The following is a 24,855-nucleotide window of genomic DNA, read 5'->3' as shown; positions in this document are numbered from 1 at the left end:
TTCAAATTCAAAAGCCCAGAGGGGGTATAAAACTCAGACACTCTCAGCATCTCTCCCCGTTTTTTGCCCAGGATCTCAAACCATGTGATCCTGTTCATCATTAAACCATTTTTCCAAGCAAGTTCTGTGAATCCAGTGGTCTTTTCCCCCACTTGGAACTGAACCCAGAAGGACATTTCTTCCAACTGGAGGATGGTAAAACATGGAGGCGTTTGATAACCAGGTTAAGGGTGAGGTAGTCCCAGCAAACTTCTTTTATTCAAACGGCTGTGAATTATTGTCCTTCCCAGTCCGACAGGCTTCTCAAACAGTCTTTCAGGGGAGTTTTACAAACACCCTCCTTATCTCCCTTGGAATGCTGCCAGAGAACTAATTGACACACGCAGGGCAAGGCCAAACGTAGCACAGAGTCAAACAGAGCTTTTCCAGAGCTTTTATTTATTTATTTTATTTTTATTTATTTTAATTTGATTTATATGCCGCCCTTCTCCGGAGACTCAGGGCGGCTCACAATGCGCTAAGCAATAGCCTTCATCCTTTTGTATATTTATACAAAGTCAGCTTATTGCCCCCACAACTGGGTCCTCAATTTACCTACCTTAGCAAGGATGGAAGGCTGAGTCAACCTTTTAGCGACCAGATTAAATAATTGCTTCCTGCGAAAGCTCACGTCCCATTCGCTCCTCTTTTATGTCTTATGGGAGGGGCCGATCATCTCCAAGCCTTACTCCCAAGTCGACCCTGTTTCCTTAATTGTTCCTGTCTCCTGGCAGCTCTGTTCATGCGCACACTGGGAACAGGCTCCCGCTGTTCTTCTGCCTTGCTGATGTCAGACTCCGGAGGCAGCAAAGAACTACCAGATGGCCTTGGCCCCAACTCTGCCTCCGACTCAGAGCCCTCGTCCGAGCCTTCCCCAGACTCCAGGACTGGCCCACATTCCTCCCCAACCTCCTCACTGTCCGAATCTGCCGTCAGTTCTGCTGGCTGCTGGCAGGACAGAACACAGCCGCCTTAGGCAGGGGTGGCTGAGATGCAGCCCCTGAGCCAACCTGACCCAGAAGGAGGGCTACGTCTGGTTCTGAAAGGCGACTCCACTTCCTTGTGCACCACCACAGTTGCGATGAAATCTCACTTCAAGCCAAAAAGAAAGAAGAGGGAAAGAAAGGCCCAGTGGGCATTTTGTGAAAGAGAACCAGATATTAAGGCCACATCCTTCCAAAGACAAGAAAGAGAAGGGGAAGGGGAGAGAGGGAAGATGGAGAGGTGAGAAGGGAGGGAGGGAAGGAAGGACAAAGGGAGGGAGGGAGGAAAGGAGGAAGGAAGGAAAAGGAAGGGAAGGAGGGAAAGAGAGGGATGGATGGAAGGATGAAGGAAGGAAGGAAAGAAGGAAGGAAGGAAGGAAGGAAGGAAGGAGAGGGGAAGGGCATTGTTTGGCTCAGAACTGTGAAAAATAAGATAAAATAAAAGGAGGGAGGGAGGGAGGGATGAAGGAAGGAAAGAAAAGGAAGGAATGAGGGAAGGAAGGAAGGAAAAGAAAGAAAGGAAAGAAAGAAGGAAGGAAGGAAGGAAGGAAGGAAGGAAGGAAGGAAGGAAGGAAGGAAAAGGAAGGGAGGGAGGGAAGGAGAGAGGGACAGACAAAGGAAGGAAGAAAAGTAAGAAGGAAGGAAGGAAGGAAAGAAAGAAGGAAGGAAGGAAAGAAAGAAAGGGAGAGGAAGGTATCTGGGTGGGTCAGAATTGTGAAAAATAAGATAAAAAAGGAAGGAAGGAAGGAAGGAAAAATAAGATAAAAGGAAGGAAGGAAGGAAGGAAAAGGGAGGGAGGGAGGGAAGGAGAGAGGGACGGACAAAGGAAGGAAGGAAAGAGAAAGAAGGAAGGAAGGAAGGAAGGAAGGAAGGAAGGAAGGAAGGAAGGAAGGAAGGAAGGAAGGAAAGGGAGGGGAAGGTGGCTGAGTGGTTCAGAATTGTGAAAATAAGATAAAATTAAAGGATGGATGAAGGGAGGGGAGGGAGTTTGAGTTGTTCAGAACTGTGAAAAATAAGATAAAATAAAAGGAGGGAAGGAGGAGAAAGTGAAGGAAGGAGATGGGGATGAGGAAGGGAGGGAGGAAGGAAGGACGACCTCCATTTTTAATGCAGGGGTGCAAGGCTATTGCCATCTCCCCCTTTTCCAAAAGAAGTAAGTCCAGTTTTCTTTGAAGTTGCCGTTCGGGGAACCGGACCCAGTCTTGCAATTCCCTCCTTTCTCCTCTCCTCGGTCTTTTTGACACCCCCTCCACCCCACCCCAGGAGATCACTTGACTTTTAGATCCAGAAGGGCCACCCCTGTTTCTGAAAGAGGCAAATCTTCCACGCCATCCAAGATAGAATGCAGATGTGTACTTGCAAAAAAAGAGAGAATTTTTTCCTTCAAGCATCCCAAACTTGGCAAACTTCAAGACTTGTGGGCTTCGTCTCCCGGAAATCCTTAGAGCCAACCATACTCGCTGGGGAATTCTGGGAGTTGAAGTCCACCAAGTTGCCAGATTTGGAGACTCCTGGCTTTACAACACCGGAGAGCAAAGATGGGGGGGTGAGATTATGAAAAGGTTTTTCATCTCCAGATGGGTTTGGAAGGTCAACCAGAAACACGGTTGAAGTGTCTTCTCCTCGTCCATTTTCTTGCAAAATCTTGAAGATCAGTCGTGGTGGTCAGGAGGCATCTGTGCAGCTTCCTCCTCCTCGTTACTGGCCAAGTTCTCCATGACCACCAGAAGATCTTGGATCTTCTCCCAAGGGCAGTTAATTTCTAACACGTGCCATGTGAATGATACACCCAATCCTGGGGTCAAGAGGCTTCATCTCTTGCGTGAAGTTGATCTTTGGGCCGAAAAGTCACACCAGCAGTTTGCAACCTCCGTGTCTTTTTTCACACTTCCATCCTCTGTTGTGCTGTCACATTTTAACCTGGAGCTCAACTAGAACTTGCCTCCGTCCTGGTTCACCTTCTTGGAAGATCGGAGGTTTTTTTCCCAAAAAAAGAGAATTTTTCCACAGAAAGTGAGAAGACAGTTTTTGCTGGATGGAGAACGGCCCGTCCCACCCAGATTAAGGGAGGCGGTATATTTAATCCTTGATTCCAGAAGAAGACTTCCAAACAGCATCCTTCATATTTTTTGGCTTCTAGAGAAGACCTCTTGATTTTCTGGTCAAAGAGACCCTGGTTGAAGATCCTTTGGAGATCTGATTGAAGGTCCTTTGAAAAAACTACTTGAAGGTCCTTTGGAGACCTGGTTAAAGGTCCTTTGGAGATCTAGTTGAAGAGCCTTCGGAGAAACTGGTTGAAGGTCCTTTGGAGATCTGGTTGAAGATCCTTTGGAGATCTGGTTGAAGGAGGTCCTTTGAAGAAACTGGCTGAAGGTCCTTTGGAGGTCTGATTGAAGGTTTTTTGGAGATCTGGTTGAAGATCCTTTGGAGATCTGGTTGAAGGTCCTTTGAAGATCTGGTTGAAGGTCCCTTGAAGAAACTAGTTTAAGTCCCTTCAGAGAAACCGGTTTAAGGTCCTTCCTAAAAAAACAGTGCTAATGCAAGGTTTGATAGACATCTACCAGAAAGAGGTCCAAGTGCTACATCCTTTTCCTCCATCTTCTCACACACACACAGGGTTCTCCAAGTTTGATCCTTCCAGCTGTCCATCATGGGCTTCACAGAGATCTTAGAACACGTCGGCAGCATGGGACGCTTCCAAATCGTCTACGTGACTCTCGTCTCCATTCCGGTGCTGATGATGGCTTGTCATATGATGCTGCAGAACTTTACCGCAGGGACGCCGGATCACCACTGCGCCACCAGCCGCGACGCCGCTCCCAGGAACCGGAGTTCCGAAGACGAGGCTCTCCTTGTGGTCTCCCTTCCCATGGATGAAAACCGAAAGCCAGCAGAGTGTCGCCGTTTCCGCCAGCAGCAGTGGTGGCGTCCGAACGGCACCGCAGAGAACGAAACTCAGATGGAAGCCGAACCATGTGGAGACGGATGGGTGTACAACCGAAGCATCTTCCACCAGACGATTGTGACCGAGGTGAGGCCAAAGGTTGTCTGGATTCAGAGGTGATCAGGTTGGGCACATCCAAGTTCTCAAATGTGGGGGTGGGTGAGCCTGAGACTCCCCCAGACACTGTAAGATGGTGGTGAACCTATGCCATGCGTGCCACAGGTGGCACGCTGCGTCATATCAGTGGACACGCGAGCTCAGCTCCGGTGCACTGATTTTCAGGCCTTCTGGGCCACCCGGAAGTTGGCAAATGGGCCGTTTCTGGCCTCTGGCGGGCCTGAGGGGGATGGGGAAAGACCGTTTTTTGCTTTCCCCAGGCTCCAGAGCCTCTCTAGGAGCCTGGGGAGGGCGAAAACGGCCTTTCCCACTCCCCTGGAGGCCCTCCAGAGGCCGGAAATAGCCCATTTGCCAACTTCCGGAAGCCAGAGAGGCTCTGGAGCCTGGGGAGAGCAAAAAAGGGGTCTTCCGGTCCCATTGGAAGTCGACAAATGGGCCATTTCCAGCCTCCTGAGGGCCTGTGGGGGGATGGGGAAGCCGTTTTCGCCATCCCCAGGCTCCTAGAGAGGCTCCCTGGCTTCCGGAAGTTGGAAGTTCGGTGCGCCCCCTGCGGTCCCCCTGCTTTTGGCACATGATGGCAAAAAGGTTAGCCATCACTGGTATAGGCAGTCCTCGATTTACAACCGTTCGTTTAGTGACTGTTCAAAGTTACAAAGGCACTTATGACCATTTTTTTCACAGGACCGTTGCAGCATCCCCAGGGTCGTCATCACGTGATCCAAATTCAAACGCTGGGCAACTGGGATAGACTTATGACGGTTGCGGGGGTCCCAAGGTCACGTGACCCCCCCCCTTTTGCAACCTTCTGATAAACCAAGCCAACGAGGAAGCTAGATTCACTTTACGACCACAGTGTTGCTAACTTAAGCGCGGCGATTCTTCTCCCGTGTTTTAGAACAAGCTGCTAAAAATAATCGATAGATTTATTTCTTGCCCAACCCTAAGGCCAGGGAGATGGATTTTATTTTTTATAACACCTTGCCCCAAAATGCATTTATAACAGAATAATAAGAGTTGGAAGGGACCTCGGAGGTCTTCTAATCCAACCCCCTGCTCAAGCAGGAGACCCTATAGCCATGAGGGCGGACCCATGGCACGCAGAGTGACCCGCAGAGCCATTTCTGTGGGCACGCGAGCGTTGCCCTAGCTCGAATCCAGTGTGCATGCACGCATCAACCAACTAAATTTCGGGCCTTCCGGGCCCACCGGAAGTCAGGAAACAGGCTGTGTCTGGCTTCCGGTGGGGGTGGGGAAGGCCGTTTTCACCCTCCACAGGCTCCTAGAAAAGCCTCCATCATGTCATCGCGTACCAAAAGTGGGGGGGCTTCACATGCACATGTGCGGGGAGGGCAGGGCACATTGAATTATGGGTGTGGGCACGCGTGCATGCGACCCCACCCCCACCCCCGTGGTCCCCCTGCTTTTGGCACGCAACAGCAAAAAGGTTAGCTATCACTGCCCATATATAGTGGTACGCAAAGCCCTCTCTGCGGGCACACCAGCCATCGCCCCACTGTAGCTCCACAGCGCATTTGCATTGCCGGCCAGATGGTCTTTGGGTCTCTGCCGCACATGCACCGAGTGGGGCGCATGGGGGGGGACACATGTCGGAGTGCTGCTGGTTGATGCAGGAGGCTTTCTAGGCCCAAAACGAGGCACATGGGGGCTTGTGCGGTGCCCCCGCGCCCCGTTTTGCCTTCCAGGTTGGTGCAGGAGGCTTTCGAGGCCCAAAATGGGGTTGCCCCGTGCCTCGTTTTGGGCCTGGAAAGCTTCCTGCACCAACCTGGAAGGCACGGTGGGGGGGCGTATGTGCACAATTTTGCAAAGCCCACCGTGTGCAGGAAACACAGCACCCTAATTTTAAATTGAGAGTTGGGACACATCCGTACAGCGATGCAAGTTTCCAAAGCGTGCACAGTTCCTAGGAGACAAAAACTTATTTTTGGTGGGTGGGGGAAAGAAAATAATGGCTTTAAAATATATTTTTTTTCTCTTTGTCCTTCTGCATGACCCCAAATCTTTCGGCAGTGGGATCTGGTTTGTTCCTCCCGGACACTAAAGCAAATGGCTCAGTCGATTTATATGGCAGGAGTTTTAGTCGGCGGGATCTTATTCGGCGGTCTCTCAGACAGGTGAGTGACGAGAATTTCGGTACCCAAGTTCGACATGTTGTAAAGTGGTGGTGGTGGGGGGGAATTGCTATAGCTCGGCTCGACTCTGCATCCCAGGAATGTCTCGGAGTGTGTGCAGAGGTTTTTCTTTATTAAATGCATTTAATGCTGTCAATGAATGCCAAATTAATTGGCGTTCATTAATGCAAAAATAAAAAATGAATGCAAATTAAAAAAAAAATGCACCAATATTTTTGGCGCGGTGCGAACCCAGGATAAAAAAATAGCTGTTAATGTTGTAGGATGGATGCTAAGGGGATAATGGACTGGATAACTTTGCAGCTGAGAAACACTTCTGGGCATGTGCAAAGTGCTAGGTTTTTCTCCCCCATTCTTCATTACATGCATTTAGCGTGCACCAATATCCTAGGTGCAGGTCGGATCCAGGATAAAAGTACCAATTAATGTTGTAAGAGGCAAAACGATCATTAACTGGATAACTTTGCAACCAGAGAGTGCGTCTGGGCATGTACAAAGTGCTAGGGTTTTTCTTTATCAAATGCCTTTAGCATGCATCAATATCCTAGGTGCAGTGTGGATCGAGGATAAAAGTACCAAATTAACGTTATAAGACACTAAGCGATCATTAACTGGATAAGTTTGCAAGGGAGAATTCCTCTAGCCATGTGCAAAGTGCTAGTTGTTTTTTTTTTTTTCTTGATTACATGCATTGAACATGCACCAATATCTTAAGTGCAGATGTAGGATAAAAGTATCATTTAAGACGCTAAGGGGATAATTAAACAGATAACTTAGCTTCTGCTAAGACCCACCCAGTTCTGTACAGTGATGTCTTATTGAATGACTCGGTAAAATATTTCTATTAATATTTACTCCTAATTTAGAAGACCACGTTGCAGTGCTTAAACACTAACTGGAATAAAGCTCACAGATTTAAGAGACACGAGGGGAAAAATAAAACAAAACGGCAAAACACCTCTCCAAAAACCGGGGCCCTGTTTTGCACTGTGGGTAATCCTTGATTTACGACCACAACTGAGCTCCAATTTTCTGCTGCTATAAAGCGAGACATTCGTTCAGTGATATATTTGCACCATTTTACAACCCGGCTTGCCACCGCTGTTAAGGGAATCAGCGTCGCTGTTAAGTTAGTAACCTGGTCATTAAACGAGTCGCACTGATTTTGCTTGTCAGAAGGGGATCGCGTGACTTACTCCAGGATACTGGAACTGTCATGAGTACATGCCAGTTGCCAAGCGTCTCAATTTTTGATCACGTGACCACGGAGATGCCGCAACGGTCATAAGTCCCTAAATGAATCACTAAATGAATCACTAAATGAACCATTGTAAGTCGAGGACTCCTTGTATTACTTTCCCTCTGATATCCATCTGGCTGTTTGCTGCCAAAGAGGCTTCCGTTTTTCTGCTTTGTTCCAGCAAGCTTGAAAATTTATTTCCAATTTAAAGTGGGGTTTGGACGCTGAGTGAAACTCCCATGGGAAGCATGATGGTTGGGGTAAGCAGGCAGTCCTCGACTTACAACACTTCATTTAGCGACCGTTGGAAGTTACAATGGCACTGAAAAAGGTGACTTATGGCAATTTTTCACAGTTACGAGACTGTCTCAGCCATCCCCACAATCATGCGATCAAAATGCTTGGCAAGCGATTCATATTTATGACGGTCGCAGTGTCCCCAGGGGGGACACCTGACCCCCTTTTGCGACCGTCTGACAAGCAAAATCCAGGGACGAAGCCGGGTTCACTTAACAACCGGATGACTAACTTATCAAGTGCAAGTGATTCGCTTAACAATTGTGGCAAGAAAAGTCATAAAACGGGGCAAAACCAGGGATGAAATGCTCCTGGTTCGGACCAGATCACCTGATCCGGTAGCGTTGGAGGCAAGTGGTTTGGAGAACCGGTAGCAAAAATCCCTGCCCCCCCCCCCATTGCCCAGCTGAGCTGCGCAATCATCAGAGGCTTTTTTTTAATTTTTAAAAGCATTTTTTCTACAATCTCTTCGGCCAAAAAAATGCTTTTAAAAGTAAAAAAAAAAAAAGCCTCTGATGATCGCGCGGCTCAGCTGGGATCATCAGAGGCTTTTAAAAGCATTTTTTCTACAACCTCTTTGGCCGAAGAGGTTATAGAAAAAATGTTTTTAAAAGGAAAAAAAGCCTCTGCCGATCAGATAACTCAGCTGGGATCATCAGAGGCTTTTAAAAGCATTTTTTTCTACAACCTCTTCGGCCGAAGAGGTTATAGAAAAAATATTTTTAAAGGGAAAAAAAAGCCTCTGCCAATCCGGCAAATCAGCTGGGATCGTCAGAGGCTTTAAAAGCATTTTTTTTACAACCTCTTCAGCCGAAGAGGTTGTAGAAAAAATGGTTTTAAAAGTTAAAAAAAAAAAAAAAGTTGGCCACGCCCACTCAGTCATATTCCCACCACCACCACCAAGCCACACCCACAGAACCGGTAGTAACAAATTTTACCTATCATCACTGGGCAAAACTCACCTGACAAACGTTTCAGGAATTTGGGGGCTCGGCCGTGGTCGTACGTTGAGGTCTACCTGCATGAAGAAAGAGGCATTTGTGCCTTACTAAATCAGTTCAAGAATGAACCATTTTTTTTTTCCTTCTTTCCTTTTTCTAAGAAACTTCCGAAGTCAATTTTCTCGCACGCGACAGGATCAAAGGTGGTATTGAGCGGGTTCCGATGAAAATGAGAACGGGAGACAGAATTCCGGCTCCATCTTTTCTTCTGCGTATCGTCTTTCCTCCCCACTTCCGTTCTGACGTTCCTCCTTTTTCTGCCACGCAGATTCGGTCGCCGGCCGGTCCTCTTGTGGTGTTACCTGCAGCTGGGCGTATCCGGCACAGCGACTGCGTTCTCTCCCCAATTCAGCGTCTATTGCGTCCTCCGTTTTCTCTGCGGGATGGCTTTCTCGGGCATCGTGCTCAACGGCGTCTCTCTGTGTGAGTCCCTGGGATCAAACCATTGCCATGTGAACCATCTTTCCCCAGTTTGCGGCAATCTGGCGTTGAGCGATCTGCGAGCCGTAAATAGAACCTCCATGGGCAGGAATAGTTGGCCTTCAAAGGTGCTTTTTTTTCCGGAGGCAACTGGACTTCCTTGTTTTTTATTTTGAAGATGTTTCGTTTCTCCTCCGAGAAGCTTCTTCAGCTCTGACTGGATGGTGGAGAATAGAAGGATTTAGATTCCTTGCAGACGGCTGGTCATTTGCGTTCTTTCAGAGAGTCGTTGAGGCCACCTTTGCACAACGTACATGCACACTTCAAACCCAAGAATACACTAAAAGGCATAAGCTTGTCGACCCCAAGGATAAAACACCCAGACACAAAGTGAGCGATGTGGTAATGCAGTACAATGCAGTAAGCCATGTGCAGATCTTTACATTGGGGAAACAAAACAGCCACTTCACAAACGCATGGCACAACATAGGAGAACAAACCCATCAGGACACGATTTAGTACTTCCATCTGCATTTAAAAGACAAAGGCCGCTCTTTTGAAGACAGCAAAGTCCACATTTCGGACAGAGAGGACCGCTGGTTTGAAAGAGGGGTCAAAGAGGGGTCATCAGTGTCCCAAAATGAACAACCCTCTCCCAACAGAGAGGGAGGGATACAACATCGTTTCTCTCCAGTCTACAACACAGTCCTTTCAGCAGGACACAGGTAAACCTCCAAGTGGCCTCAACGACCCTCTAAAAGGATGCAAATGACCAGCTGTCTGCAAAGAGTATCAATCCTTCCATTCCTCACCATTCCACCAGTCAGAGTGGAAGAAGCTTCTTGGATGAGAAGCGAAACGTCTTCAAAGAAAAAAAAACAAAGAAAATCCAGTTGCCTCCTGAAAAAGCACCTTTGGGACAACCTTGACCTGGATGACGGAGAATTTCCATAGGTTCCGTAGACCTTAAAGTCACTATTATTCCGTTATTTTTGGAGCGTGGTTTGTTTTCTCGCTAAATTTATCTCTTGGCAGCCCTGATGGTTTCCACTTGCCAATTTTGAGTTTTTTTCCTAACCTGGGCAGCTTGAAAGCTTTCGAATGCTGGTTCTGCTTTTCCCAAATCCAGTTTTATAACCTTATTCTTCACGACGGTTATTAAGCGAACCTGGCAGTTGTTAAGTGAGGCCACTGTTTTCTCTGGCCAATTTGAGTTTTTTTCCTAACGTGGGCAGTTTGAAAGCCTTCGAATGTTGGTTCTGTTCTTCCCAACAGGTGTGGAGTGGACGCCCACTAAGACCCGGGCAGTGCTGGGCACCATCAATGGCTGTGCGTACACCACTGGGCAGCTCGTCCTGGCCGGCCTGGCGTATACTTTCCGAGATTGGCACCACTTACAACTGGCGGTCTCTCTACCATTTTTCTTTTTCTTCTGTTATTCTTGGTAAATAGGACACGGCTTTCTGAGACAGTAAAAAAGCACACGATTAGTCCCCAAAGCTCTCTTTTTATTTCAACGGCTGTGAATTACGTTCATTCACAGCCCGTGCTGAGTCACAAAGAGTTTGTAAAGAGTCCGACAGAAGTCTGCCACAGTCCTTTGGAATAAGGCTGATGAGTACCCACTTTTATCTCCCTTGACACGCTGCCAAAGGCCTAATTGGCAATTAGCTTTGCAAGGCCGCACGGAGCACAGAGTCAAAATGGAGCTTCAGAATTTAAACCAGCCAGAACGAACAAAGTTGCTTCCTGCAAAGGCTCACGTGCCTTTGCTCCTCCTTTATGTCCTATCCGAGGGGTCAATCATCTCCAAGCCTTACTCCCAAGTCGTCCCTTTTGCCTTCTGGCAGCTCTGCGCATGCGCGCACTGGGAACAGGCTCCCCCTGTTCCTCTGCCTCACTGATGTCCGACTCTGGAGGCTCTGGAGGCAGCACATAACTCCCAGATGGCCTTGGCCCCATCTCTGCCTCCGACGCAGAGCCCTCTTCCAATCCTTCCCCAGACTCCAGGAGTGGCCCATGTTCCTCCCCAACCTCCTCACTGTCTGACTTTGCTGCCAGCTCCGCAGGCTGCCGGCGGACCACAACAACAGGGGTAAATTAAGGGACCGGGAAACAGCCGTCCTTCCCATATCCTGTCCCCAATTTTAGCCTTCGTTAAGACACATATCAATGCACTAGTCCTTAGCGTGGAAACCAAAGACGCAATGACATATTTTCAACTCCCGGCTCGTTTGCCGAGCTGGAAACTATAGCATTAACTGGGAAATAGTTGGTAAGCCTCGGCGTGACTCTCCTTGTGGTGTCTTTTTCCTTTTCTCCATCCTTCGTCCTTCCACAGGTGGCTTTCTGAATCAGCTCGCTGGCTGATAACAGCCGGGAAGCTTGAACGGGCCGTGACGGAGCTCAAGAGGGTGGCCCAAATGAACAGGAAAGAGGAAGCTGCTGGAAAGCTCAATGTTGAGGTGAAGACCCAAAAGACTAAAAGATTAATTCCGTTTTTTGCATAGTTGCGCTTCATTTTGATCATGCGACTGTGGGGAATGTTGCCGTGGTTGTAAGTGCGAGGACAGGCCGTAAGTCTCTTTTGCAGTGCCATCGTGATTTCAGGCCGTCATGAAATGAATGGTCGTAGGTTGAAGGCTCCCTGTGGGGTTTTACAATACAAGTAGTCCTCGAGTTATGACCGCCATTGAGGCTGGCAATTGTGGTCATAAGTTGTGATTGTTTGTAAAACAGCTCACTGTGCGACTAGATCCAATTTTACAACCTTTTTCAGGACAGTCATTAAGCGAACCAGCAGTTCTTCTCTCTGGGCTAGTTTTTTCCCCAGAAACCAGTCATAAAACCCAAAAACGGTCATAAGTTGCAGTCACTTGACCGCAAGGTGCTGCAAATGGCCGTAAATCCCAGTCGGTTGTTGAGGGCCCAAAATGTGGTCACATGATACCCCCGCAAGGGCCGGGGGAGGGGCAATACCTCAGCTTCACTGCTGAGTGGTAGATCATTATTGGGGGGGGGGAATTCCGTCGTAACTTCAAAAAGTCGTTAAGTGGTCTGTTGTAAGTCGAGGACTACTTGTGCCTCAGACCAGGTTTTCGGACTTGGCCCTTCACACACCATTAAAAAGCACCCAAATTGAAAAACTCAATCAGGCCTTACAATGTATCCCCCCCGTCCTCAGTGGTGGGTTTCAAAATTTTTTACTACCGGTTCTGTGGGTGTGGCTTGGTGGGCGTGGCTTGGTGGGTGTGGCAGGGGAAGGATGTTGTAAAATCTCCATTCCCACTCCACTCCAGGAGGAAGGATACTGCAAAATCCCCATTCCCTCCCGATCAGCTGGGACTCGGGAGGCAGAGAATAGATGGGGGTGGGGCCAGTCAGCATTTTTTACTACCGGTTCTCCGAACTACTCAAAATCTCTGCTACCGGTTCTCCAGAACTGGTCAGAACCTGCTGAAACCAACCTCTGCCCCCCCCTCCAGTTTCTGAGATCCAGGATGAAGGAGGAATTGGCCTCCATGACATCTAAGGCTTCGGTGCTCGACCTGGTTCGGACTCCCACCATGCGCCGGATCTCCCTCTGCGTCTGCTTTGTCTGGTGAGCTTTGTCTGAAAACTCTGGAAATAAACCCCTCCCTCCACTTTTCTTGGGCTGGCATTTATTTAATGTAATAATTTAATTTAATTTAATTAATTTAATTATTTAATTTAATTTAATTTATTTAATTTTTTCATTTTTCATTTTATTTTAATTTAATATTTTTATTATTTTATTTTATTTTATTCTATTTTAATTTATGTTATATTATTTTATTAGTTCCATTTTTTATTATTTTATTTTATCATTCTATTCTACTTTAATTTATTTCTGCTGTTTTGTTGGTTTTATCTTATTTATTATTTTTATGTTATTTTATTTCAGTTTTCATATTTTATCATTTCATTTCATTTATTTTAATGTATTTATTTTATTTTATTTTATTTTATTTTATTTTATTTTATTTTATTATTTTATCTATTCTATTCTATTCTGAATTCTATTCTGTTCTATTCTATTCTATTCCCTATTCTGATTTCTCTTCTCTTCTCTTCTATTTTTCTATTCTATTCTGTTCTATTCTATTCCGAATTCTATTCTATTCTATTCTATTCTATTCTATTCTATTCTATTCTATTCTATTCTATTCTCTATTCTGATTTCTATTTTTTCTATTCTATTCCGAATTCTATTCTATTCTATTCTATTCTATTCTATTCTATTCTATTCTATTCTATTCTATTCTATTCTATTCTATTCTCTATTCTGATTTCTATTTTTTCTATTCTATTCTGAATTCTCTTCTCTTCTCTTCTCTTCTCTTCTCTTCTATTCTATTTTATTCTATTCGTATTATTTATTCATTTATTTTTTTCCTTTGGTCCCCTTCCAAGGTTCTCCACCAGTTTCGCTTATTATGGGCTGGTGATGGACTTGCAGAATTTCGGGGGCAACATCTACCTGATCCAACTCTTTTTCGGAGCGGTTGACTTCCCGGCCAAGTTTATTTCGGTCCTCACCATCAGCTACATTGGGCGCCGGTTTACCCAAGCCATTGCCCTCATCTTGGCTGGGTTAACCATCCTGGCCAACATCTTCATCCCTCAAGGTGGGTCTGAGTAGCACAATACAGAGATTCAAAGGTTTCGGGGAAGCTTCCAGAAGGTTTCTGGGATTCTGCTTCTTGCTCAGGAAGCTTTAGATTTTAGCTTTAGAAGCTTTAGAGGGGTGGACTTCAACTCCCAGAATTCCCAGCCATCATGCTGGAAGTTGAAGTCCATCCATCTTAAATCAAGCTGGCTGGGGGATTCTGGGAATTGAAGTCCACCCATCTTAAAGTTGAAAAGAGGTTTTAAAAACAGTACTTTAGAGGGCTCTTTGGATTAAAGCAGCATACAAATGTTAGCAAATAATAATGTCTCCGCAGCAGATTGGAACTGTGAGAATAGATCGAGGTGGGGCTGTGAGGTTGTGAGCAAAGTAAACTGAAGAACCAGATATTCTCACAAACAGAACCAATTCTCCCATCTGGAAACTGGATCTGATGGATCGGTCGATTCAGAACCACGGACAGTGTCTCCGTGTCAGTGACTGGCAATTGGATCCCGTTACTGAACTAAGCTGTGGTTTCAGCAACCTTCTGGAGATAATTGTCAACTCTGGAACATTATTCCCCGCCTCCCACCCTCCCACCCCCATTATACAACAGGGTTGGATGAGACCTTGGAGGTCATCTAGTCCAACCTCCTGCTGAAGCAGCAGACCCCTCTATCATTCTGGTCAAATGGCTGTCCAGTGTCTTCTGGAAGACTTCCAGTGATGGAGCATTTACACAACTTCTGGAGGCAAGCCTGATTAAATTAAAATCAATGAGTTGGTGGGCATCCAGGAGACACACGCGCAGCCCCCCTCACGACGAATGGCTTGGAGCTCCAGAGAGAGAGCGGGGTCCTCACCACGGACCTTTTTTCTCCCTTTCTCCCAGATATGCAGGCACTTCGGACTACCGTGGCTGTTTTCGGGAAGGGCTGCTTAGGCGCCTCGTTCAACTGCATCTATTTATATACCGGAGAACTTTATCCGACGGTCCTTCGGTGAGAGACCAAACTGGGGGGGGGGTTGGGGGGGGGACCGCAGGGCAGGTGACTGTGAAAAAGATAATTTGGGCTCCCGGCTCTCCTTTCCTTTCTTTTCCTTTCCTTTCCTTTCTTCTTTCCTTTCCTCCTTTCTTTTCCTTTCCTTTCTTTTCCTTTCCTTCTTTCCTTTCCTTTCCTCCTTTCTTTTCCTTTCCTTTCCTCCTTTCTTTTCCTTTTCTTTCTTCTTTCCTTTCCTCCTTTCCTTTCTTTTCCTTTCCTTTCCTTTCTTCTTTCCTTTCCTCCTTTCTTTTCTTTTCTTTTCCTTTCCTTCTTTCCTTTCCTTTCCTTCTTTCCTTTCCTCCTTTCCTCCTTTCTTTTCCTTTCCTTTCCTTTCTTCTTTCCTTTCCTCCTTTCTTTTCTTTTCCTTTCCTTCTTTCCTTTCCTCCTTTCTTTTCCTTTCCTTTCTTCTTTCCTTTCCTCCTTTCCTTTCTTTTCCTTTCCTTTCCTTTCTTCTTTCCTTTCCTCCTTTCTTTTCCTTTCCTTTCCTCCTTTCTTTTCCTTTCTTTCTTCTTTCCTTTCCTCCTTTCCTTTCCTTTCTTTTCTTTTCCTTTCTTCTTTCCTTTCCTTTCTTTTCTTTTCCTTTCCTCCTTTCTTTTCCTTTCCTTTCTTCTTTCCTTTCCTTTCCTTCTTTCCTTTCCTCCTTTCTTTTCCTTTCCTTTCCTTTCCTCCTTTCCTTTCCCCCCTTTCCTTCCCTTCCTCCTTATCTCCCAGTCTCCCTCCCCTTGTCATTGAAAAGGGGAGTTTTCGTTGAAAAAAAAAAAACCAGGGGTTTAAATTGAGCCAAAGTACGGTACACCTCCATGAGGTCAAGCAGCATGACCAATCCTTTTTGCTTGGGGTCTGTCTGTCTGTCTGTCTGTGCAGGCAAACCGGGATGGGTCTCAGCAACACCATGGCGCGCATAGGAGGCATCGTGGCGCCGGCGGTGAAGATGACAGGAGAATATATCCCATTCCTGCCCAATCTTATCTATGGTGCGGCTCCCATCATATCTGGAATCGTGGCGGCCTTCTTGCCAGAAACTCGTAACATCCCCTTGCCAGAAACGGTAGAGCAGGTGGAGAACAGGTGAGGAAAATTAAGGGTCCCAGATTTTTTGCATTGCTCCTGGAATCCTAAAAGACCTTCCCTTTTCATGCTGATTCTGCTCTGACCTAGCCTCTTTATTCCCTATGGGAGGGGCCATTCACTGTCCACCTGTGGCTTTACTCCTGAGTCGGCCCTTGTTCCTTAGCTGTTCCCTTCTCCTGGCAGCTCTGCGCATGGGCACACTGGGAACAGGCTCCAGCTGTTCTTCTGCCTCACTGATGTCCGACTCGAAGGCAGCTGACAACTGTCAGACGGCCCTGGCCTCCTCTCTGCCTCCGACGCAGAGCCTTCCCCAGACTTCAGGACTGGCCCACGTTCCTCCCCAACCTCCTCACTATCCGAATCTGCCGCCAGATCCATTGGCCAGCCACAACAGATTCTTCTTCTTTAGCAAGAAAGCCAACTGATAGGTTGAAGGATTTAAAATAAATAATAATAACCTATATCCTATTTAAACTCTCATTGCCAAGGCTGTTGACTGGTGCATGATTTTTGAACCGAGATACTTTAAATAGGCTAACTTTCAGAATGCATCCAAAAACCAGGACCCATAGGTCTTGAGGGAATGAAATTTGGGGAAAGTTCTGGCCGCTTCAGAGCTACTGACTGCTGCTGCATTGCTGGGATGCTGCTGCAGTCACAGGATCTTATCGTGTTTCCCCGAAAATAAGACCCTGTCTTATATTTTTTGGAACCCTGAAATAATCGCTTGGCCTTATTGCCATGCGCTCAAAAGCCCAACTGGGCTTATTATCAGGGGATGTCTTATTTTGGGAGAAACAGGGTAATTGTTCTGTGACAGTTTCCCAGTCAGTTTAGCAATCCCTTGCTTCCTCCCAAACTCAACATCAGCCACTTACCTGTCTGCTGAGAAGGGGAGAGGAGGGGAGGCAGACTGGGAGGGAGGGAGGGAGGGAGGGAGGGAGGGAGGGAGGGAAGGAAGGAAGGAAGGAAGGAAAGGATTCCGCTACTCCCTGCCAGATTCCCTCGAGGAAATTCAATGGGGAAGCCAGCAGGAAGCCAAAAATCTCCCCTACTCCCATTGCCCATCTTGTTCTTTCTGTTTAGGGAAAGAACTATCTTTGAAACGATGACCAAATGGTTCTCTAGTAACAATTCGGAAATTAAACCTCCCCCGTTTGAAGCTTTAAAACCAACTAAGTAACACAGCTGAGCCAACCGCTTGTTCCTCAACTGAGTTGGTGAAGCCCCTTTGCAAACCCACCAGTATTTAATGGCGTCGTTTTTCCTCTTCCCCCACTCCCCGCATAGATCACGGAATAAGAGCCAGAAACTGGACTCCCAGCAAACAGAGGGCCTCTTGCTCTTCAGCAAGCCCGAAAGCCAGAAAATCAGTGCTTAAGGAGGAGAAAAATATTGATTTCAGGACCTACCTGTGCAGGAAGATCTGTGAGGACCGAGAACAGTGTCACGCTTGGAACAATATACCCTCCTGGGCTGCAGAGGTGGAAGCAACCACGGAGATGAAGGAGACCAATAATATTCTGGATTTACGGGGGGAAAAAAAATAGAAGCTATTTGGAAGATATTCTACTGTCTACATTTATTCTGTCTGATTTCTTTTTTTTAAAAAAATAATCTGGATCCACTCGTTTGCAAAGCATGGCCACCTCCCCTGAATACACTACTAGTCCAAGCAAAAATTGGCATGGCTATTATATATTATAGGGACGCAGTGGCTCAGTGGCTAAGACGCTGAGCTTGTCAATCGAAAGGGTCGGCAGTTCAGCGGTTCGAATCCCTAGTGCTGTCGTGTAACGGGGTGAGCTCCTGTGACTTGTCCCAGCTTCTGCCAACCTAGCAGTTCGAAAGCAGGTAAAAAGAAATGCAAGTGGAAAAATAGGGACCACCTTTGGTGGGAAGGGAACAGCGTTCCGTGCGCCTTTGGCGTTGAGTCATGCCGGCCACATGACCACGGAGACGTCTTCGGACTGTGCTGGCTCTTCAGCTTTGAAACGGAGATGAGCACCGCCCCCTAGAGTCGGGAACGACTAGCATGTATGTGCGAGGGGAACCTTTATCTTTATTATATAGTTTAATGTATCACCCAACCCATATCTTAGCCTGTTGGTGAAGGAGGGTAACTTCTTAAACTTTTAAGAAAGTCCTGAGCTGATAATATAAGCGATGGTCGTTAGGTGGCAGCAGTGAGACACCAGAAAAAATTATTTTGGCTTACGTTGGATTGGTGTTTCTCAACTTTAGTAACTTTAAGCTGGGTGGACTACAACTCCCAGAATTCCTCAGCCCACATGCTTTAAGAAAAAATGCGTGGACTACAACTCCCAGAATTAAACCAAGCTGGTTGGGGAATTCTGGGAGTTGAAGTCCACCCATCTTAAAATTATCATGGTTGAGTAACACTGCCCTAGATCACTTAACCCCTAAAAACCCAAATTATAGTTTGTTTGTTTGTTTGTTTGTTTGTTTATTACAACTATGTAGATACAGCCTAGGTTTCATTAAGCTGGGCATATGTATCAGCTGTTCTATGCAATAGAATAGAACAGAATAGAATATAGAATAGAATAGAATAGAATAGAAAAAAATAGAGTAGAATGGAGTAGAGTAGAATAGAATAGAATAGAAGTAAAGAATAGAATAGAACAGAACAGAATAGAAATATAGAAACGAATAGAATCAAATCGAATAGAAATAGAGAATAGAGTAGAATAGAACAGAACAGAATAGAAATATAGAATAGAATAGAATAGAAATAAAGAATAGAGTAGAATAGAACAGAACAGAATAGAATAGAAATATAGAATAGAATAGAATAGAATAGAATAGAATAGAATAGAACAGAATAGAAAAAATAGACTAGAGTAGAGTAGAAGAGAAGAGAATAGAAATAAAACATAGAATAGAACAGAACAGAACAGAGTAGAATAGAATAGAATAGAAAAAATAGAATAGAGTAGAATAGAATAGAAATAAAGTATAGAATGGAATAGAACAGAACAGAACAGAACAGAACAGAATAGAATAATAACTTTATTGTCACTTTAAATGTACACTAATCAGCATATATTAAAATGAGATTTCATTGCATACAGCTCTCAAAGGGTTGCCACCTCCAATACACACTACATAAACATGACCAAAAAAATTATGCATATACCCACATACACACACATATATGACCCAGAGAAACAACACAGTCTAGTTCGGATGCATACATGTACATGGTGGTGAGAAAAATGAATCTTGCGAGTTTACCAGAAGGATGGCGTAGGGAACAAAGCTGTTACAGGATCTGGTAGTCCTTGCTAGAAACTCAACTCAAGGTATCTACCCTGGATGAAACATTCAGGGGCCCAACTCCGCTCTATAAAATGAATTAAAGTCCAGAGTTTGAACTACCGATATATATCCGCTTTCATTTTCTCTATCCGCCATTCTAGATTCACCCAACATGCTTTATCAGATCAATTAAATGTTGGGTGCAAACTTGATTTTTTGTTGTTAGTTACGAAGTTGTGTCCGACCCATCGCGACCCCCATGGACAACGTTCCTCCAGGCCTTCCTGTCCTCTACCATTCTCCAGAGTCCATTGAAGCTCACGCCTACAGCTTCAGTGACTCCATCCGGCCACCTCCTTCTCTGCCGTCCCCTTCTTCTTCTTTTGCCCTCCATCGTTCCCAGCATTGGGCTCTTCTCCAGGGAGTCCTTCCTTCTCCTTAGGTGGCCAAAGTATTTGAGTTTCCTCTTCAGGATCTGGCCTTCTAGAGAGCAGTCAGGGTTGGTCTCCTCTAGGACCGACCGGTTGGATGGCCTTGCAGTCCAAGGGACTCGCAGGAGTCTTCTCTAGCACCAGAGTTCAAAGGCCTCCATTCTTTGGCCTTCTCAGCCTTCCTTATGGTCCAACTTTCATAGTAATTATTTTTAAGATTATCAAACTTGATACAGAGGGCCAATTTAAATTTGAACTCATTGCATCAATCCATAAAATGTTCATTCCATCACCTGGTTAAACGCAAATAAACCCAGTCTGGATAAAACAGACCATTGGGACACAATCAAGATCAAGGGAGGTACTACCACCACCCTATAAAGCCTTAGTAAGACCACACCTAGAATACTGCATCCAGTTTTGACCACCACACTATAAAATAAAGATGTGGAGAGTCTAGAAAGAGTGCAGAAAAGAGCAACCAGGATGATGAGGGGACTGGAGGCTAAAACATACGATGAACGGTTGCAGGAACTGGGCCTGGCTGGTCTAGTGAAGAGAAGGACCAGGGGAGACAGGAGAGCATCTTCCAATATTTGAGAGGCTGCCACAGAGAGGAGGAAGGGGATCCAGCTATTTTCCAAGGTACCCAAAGGCCAGACAAGGAAGAATGGATGGAAATTGACCAAGGAGAGATTCAACCAAGAAATAAGGAGGAATTTTCTGACAATGAGAACAATCAACCCATGGAAGAGAAGTTGCCTTCAGAAGTTGTGGGAGCTTCATCCCTGGAAGCTTTCAAGAAGAGACCGGACTGCCCTCTGTCAGAAATGGTGTAGGGTCTCCTGCTTGGGTGGAGGGTTGGACTAGATGACCTCCAAAGTCCCTTCCAACTCTGTTCATCTAGTTAACTGATTGGTCCATTTCTGAATTTTGCCAATTGCTAAACGGGGTCAATGTAAGGAGCCTGAGTGGCGTAGGAGGCTAATGCCTCCTACTAAGGCAGCATTTAACATCCAGCTGCCTGCAATTACTGCGAGTTCAATTCTCACCAGGCTCAAGGTCGACTCAGCCTTCCATCCTTTCTAAGGTAGGTAAAATGAGGACCCGGTTTGTGGGGGCAATAAGCTGACTTTCTATAAAATATACAAAAGTATGAAGGCCATTGCTTAACGCATTGTAAGCCCCCCTGAGTCTCCGGAGAAGGGCGGCATATAAAAATAAAAAATAAATAAAATTTGAGGATTGGGGAATCAGGTTTTGAAAACACCAGCTACTTCTTCTCACGCTACAACGGTTAGTAAGTGTGTAAAACAGTCACAAGTCACTTTTTTCAGTGCCTTTGTAAGTTCGTATGGTCACTAACACAGAGCTACTGCAGCCAGGTTATTGATAATCCAAGCAGGAACCAGAATCTTCTCCAATATTTTGGAAATAATAGTTCCAAAATTTTGGGGAAAAAAAACATTCAGTTGTCTCAGCTACAAATTTTCCAACTTTCAGTCACAAATTGACTTCCGTGGACCTTACTTCATACTTAAGTGTTCAGTAGGGGGGGGGCGTGCATATGTGCACTAACGTCCCTATATCGTCCCTGTCGTCGTATTTTTAGTCTCTCATTCTTGTTCTCGTTTTGGTTTGACAAATTCCAATAAAAATAAATGAATAAAATAGGCCCCTCCCACCTCGCCAACGAGTAGAATGGAAGCCCCGCCTCTCCATTGAAAAATTCCGCGCAATAGCGGATGATCGAGTGATTTCGGCAATCTAGGTTAATTTTCTATCAACCCACAGCTGGGTTTTCAAACCACGTTTAACCAGGTCAGCGGAAGAGCGTGGAACAACGTTGGCACCGGGGTGGGTGGGTTCGACTTAACTTTACTACCAGTTCGCAATGGGTTGCGCAGATCGCCGATGATGACCTCAGGGTGGTGGGCGGGGCCTCCCACCGGTTTTACTTCTGGTTCTTGAGAACCGGTCTGAACCGAGGGAGCAACCCACCTCTGGCTGGCACCACTGAAGTGTGATTCATTTTGAACTTGGTTTAGTGATTGGGGTGTCGTGTTGTGTCATCCAACACCTTTAGATCAGTGGTGAAATCCAATTTTTTTTACTATCGGTTCTGTGGGTGTGGCTTGGTGGGCGTGGAAGGAGAAGGATACTGCAAAATCTCCATTCCCACCCAACTCCAGGGGAAGGATACTACAAAATCTCCATTCCCTCCCCACTCCAGGGGAAGGATACTGCAAAATATCCATTCCCTCCCCACTCCAGGAGAAGGATACTGCAAAATCCCCATTCCCATCCCACACCAGGGGAAGGATACTGCAAAATCTCCATTCCCACCCCACTCCAGGGGAAGGATACTGCAAAATCCCCATTCCCACCCCACTCCAGGAGAAGGATACTGCAAAATCCCCATTCACACCCCACTTCAGGGGAAGGATACTGCAAAATCTCCATTCCCACCCCACTCCAGGAGGATACTGCAAAATCCCCATTCCCACCCCACTCCAGGAGGATACTGCAAAATCTCCATTCCCACCCCACTCCAGGAGAAGGATACTGCAAAATCTCCATTTCCACCCCACTTATAACCGTCCCGGGGGGTGACGTGATCCGCTTTTGCGACCTTCTGACAAGCAAAGTCAAGGGGGAATGCCACTTAACAAGCAACCAGGTTACTAACTCGCTTAACAACGGTGGCTAGAAAGGTCATAACACGGGGAAAAACTCCCTTAACAAAGGTCTCGCTTAACAACAGAAACCTCAGGGCGACTCAACAGTGGTCGTAAGTCGAGGACCGCCTGCACAATTCTGATTTCCCACCTTAAAATTGGATGAGTTCTCGCTTTCTCCCCTTGCGTTAAATATCACCTTCTTCCAAATTGGAGAAGAAACGGCTGATTCTTCATTTTCCTGCCTGACCTAACTGGTGATCCGCAGAGCCCGTCGTTCGTTCCCCTTGACCGGTTGAGACCAAGCCAGCTGGGTGAAGCATCACTGCGCTTGGTCATTGCGATTCTCCTTGGGCCTCTTGATCTGCTTTTCCGACCGTCCGTTTGCCAGCGGTGCCACCTTACCGGACCTTTGCACGCGATGACCAGGAGTAGCAAATAATCAACCCGTTCTGAGGCATTGGCATCCCACCCAAATTGTTTCCACAGGTGCCCTGCGGAGCAGGTTAGGGTTGGGTTGACCATTTGAAGGATTGATGGTGGCTCGTAATTAGAGAGAGAGAGAGAGAGAGAGAGAGAGAGAGAGAGAGAGAGAGAGAGAGAGAGAGAGAGAGAGAGAGAAACGGCTCAACCCACAGCTCTGGGCTGGTCGAGCTCTCGTCCTGTAAAACATCCTTGAATTTCGGCAATTAGAAAATCAAGATGGTTTGGGGTGGGAAGAGAACTGTGGGGCAGCCATGGTCGGAGGCAAAGGGAATAGCAGGCTAGGGCCTTCCCCGCCAGAAAGCTGGGCTTTCTGAAAAGAGTCCAGTCCTCATGAAGTATGATAGGCCACGGGACAGGTAGTTCTCGACTTAGACCATTCGTTTAGTAACTGTTCAAAGTTACAACGGCACTGAAAAAAGGGACTGTACAACCGGTCCTGACTTTTACAACGGATCTCTCTCTCGATCTCTCATCTATGTCTGTCTGTCTATCTATTTGTCATCTATCTTATATAACTCTGTCTGTTTATCTCATCTATCATCTACTTTTTATCATTTAATATATTTATCATCTATCTCTCTATCATCTATCCATCTTATCTATCATCCCTCTATCTATTTATCTTTATCTATCATCTATCTATCTCTATCTATCAGTATATCTATCTATCGGTATCTATGTATCAGTATATCTATCTACTGTGTTTCCCTGAAAATAAGACCCTGCCTTATATTTTTTTGAACCCTGAAATAAGCGCTTGGCCTTATTGCCATGCGCTCAAAAGCCCGATTGAGCTTATCATCAGGGGGTGTCTTATTTTGGGGGAAACAGGGTATCTATCTATCTATCTATCTATCTATCTATCTATCTATCTATCGGTATCTATCTATCTGTATCTATCTATCGATTTATCTATCTGTCTTTCTGTCCGTCTGTCACCTATCTATCTATCATCTACCTATTATCTATCTATCTATCTATCTATCTATCTATCTATCTATCTATCTATCTATCTATCTATATATATCTGTCTGTCTGTCTGTCTGTCACCTATCTATCATCTATCTATCTATCTATCTATCTATCTATCTATCTATCATCTATCTATCTATCTATCTATCTATCTATCTATCTATCTATCGGTATCTATCTATATGTCTGTCTGTCTGTCCGTCTGTCACCTATCTATCATCTATCTATCTATCTATCTATCTATCTATCTATCTATCTATCTGGTAGTGAAATCCAAATTTTTTTACTACTGGTTCTGTGGGTGTGGTTTGGTGGGCATGGCAGGGGAAGGATACTGCAAAATCTCCATTCCCACCCCACTCTGGGGCCAGCCAGAGGTGGTATTTGCTGCTTCTCCGAACTGCTCAACATTTCTGCTACCGGTTCTCCAGAACCTGTCAGAACCTGCTGGATTTCACCCCTCTATCTATCTATCTATCTATCTATCTATCTATCTATCTATCTATCTATCCATTTGTCCATCTATCTATCACCTATCATCTATCTATCATCTATCTATCTTATCTATCATCCCTTTATCACATATCTATCTATCTATCTATCTATCTATCTATCTATCTATCTATCTATCTATCTATCTACCTACCTACCTACCTACCTACCTACCTACCTACCTACCTACCATCTATCCTCTCTCTTCCCTAACTCCCATCCCCTCTCATCTATCCTCCCCCTCCCTCCCTCTCATTTCATTACTTTGGTTTATTTCACTTACTCAACTCACTTCACTGGAAAAAGTTGCCAAATCTATCAGGTTTCAAGTCTGCAGTGAAATCAGTTGACACAGAGGATACTCTGAAGTGTTGCTTGCACAAAAGTGGAAAATTAAACCAGGGATCGTAATGTTGAAATTGACTAAGAGCTTCTGAAATTAAAAGATCCACTTTCCCCCAGCATGGGGGGGACAATGTAATTGATTAAAAATGGGGGGGAGGGGGGAGAGTCAGGGAACTCCCAGAATTCCCCAGTCAGTATGCTTTGAAGTGTTTGGACTTCAACTCCCAGAAT

General features: G+C 45.7%; 2 protein-coding genes across 2 annotated transcripts in view; one reads left to right on the top strand and one right to left on the bottom strand.

Moving 5' to 3' along the window:
* The window catches only part of AP5B1 (adaptor related protein complex 5 subunit beta 1), a 137,245-nt gene that overhangs the window by 82,117 nt on the left and 30,273 nt on the right, over window positions 1-24,855 (bottom strand). The window contains exon 2 of the mRNA XM_034424430.3: window positions 17,351-17,461. The gene's annotated coding sequence lies outside the window, so the exon portion shown is untranslated. The remainder of the gene's footprint in view (window positions 1-17,350; window positions 17,462-24,855) is intronic.
* LOC148111530 (solute carrier family 22 member 6-A-like) lies at window positions 2,879-17,508 on the top strand. The gene is made up of 10 exons (XM_087880931.1): window positions 2,879-4,053; window positions 6,112-6,215; window positions 9,040-9,194; window positions 10,467-10,635; window positions 11,533-11,656; window positions 12,677-12,792; window positions 13,626-13,840; window positions 14,717-14,825; window positions 15,732-15,935; window positions 17,229-17,508. The coding sequence occupies exons 1-10, from the start codon at window positions 3,673-3,675 to the stop codon at window positions 17,317-17,319; spliced, it is 1,668 nt and encodes a 555-aa protein (XP_087737057.1). The 5' UTR covers window positions 2,879-3,672; the 3' UTR covers window positions 17,320-17,508.

This window comes from Pantherophis guttatus, chromosome 18 (assembly GCF_059756535.1).
Source record: "Pantherophis guttatus breed Tessera chromosome 18, ASM5975653v1, whole genome shotgun sequence".
Classification (NCBI taxonomy): domain Eukaryota; kingdom Metazoa; phylum Chordata; class Lepidosauria; order Squamata; family Colubridae; genus Pantherophis; species Pantherophis guttatus.
Note: the sequence above shows the minus strand (reverse complement) of the source record. Positions and strands in the feature narration are given on the sequence as shown.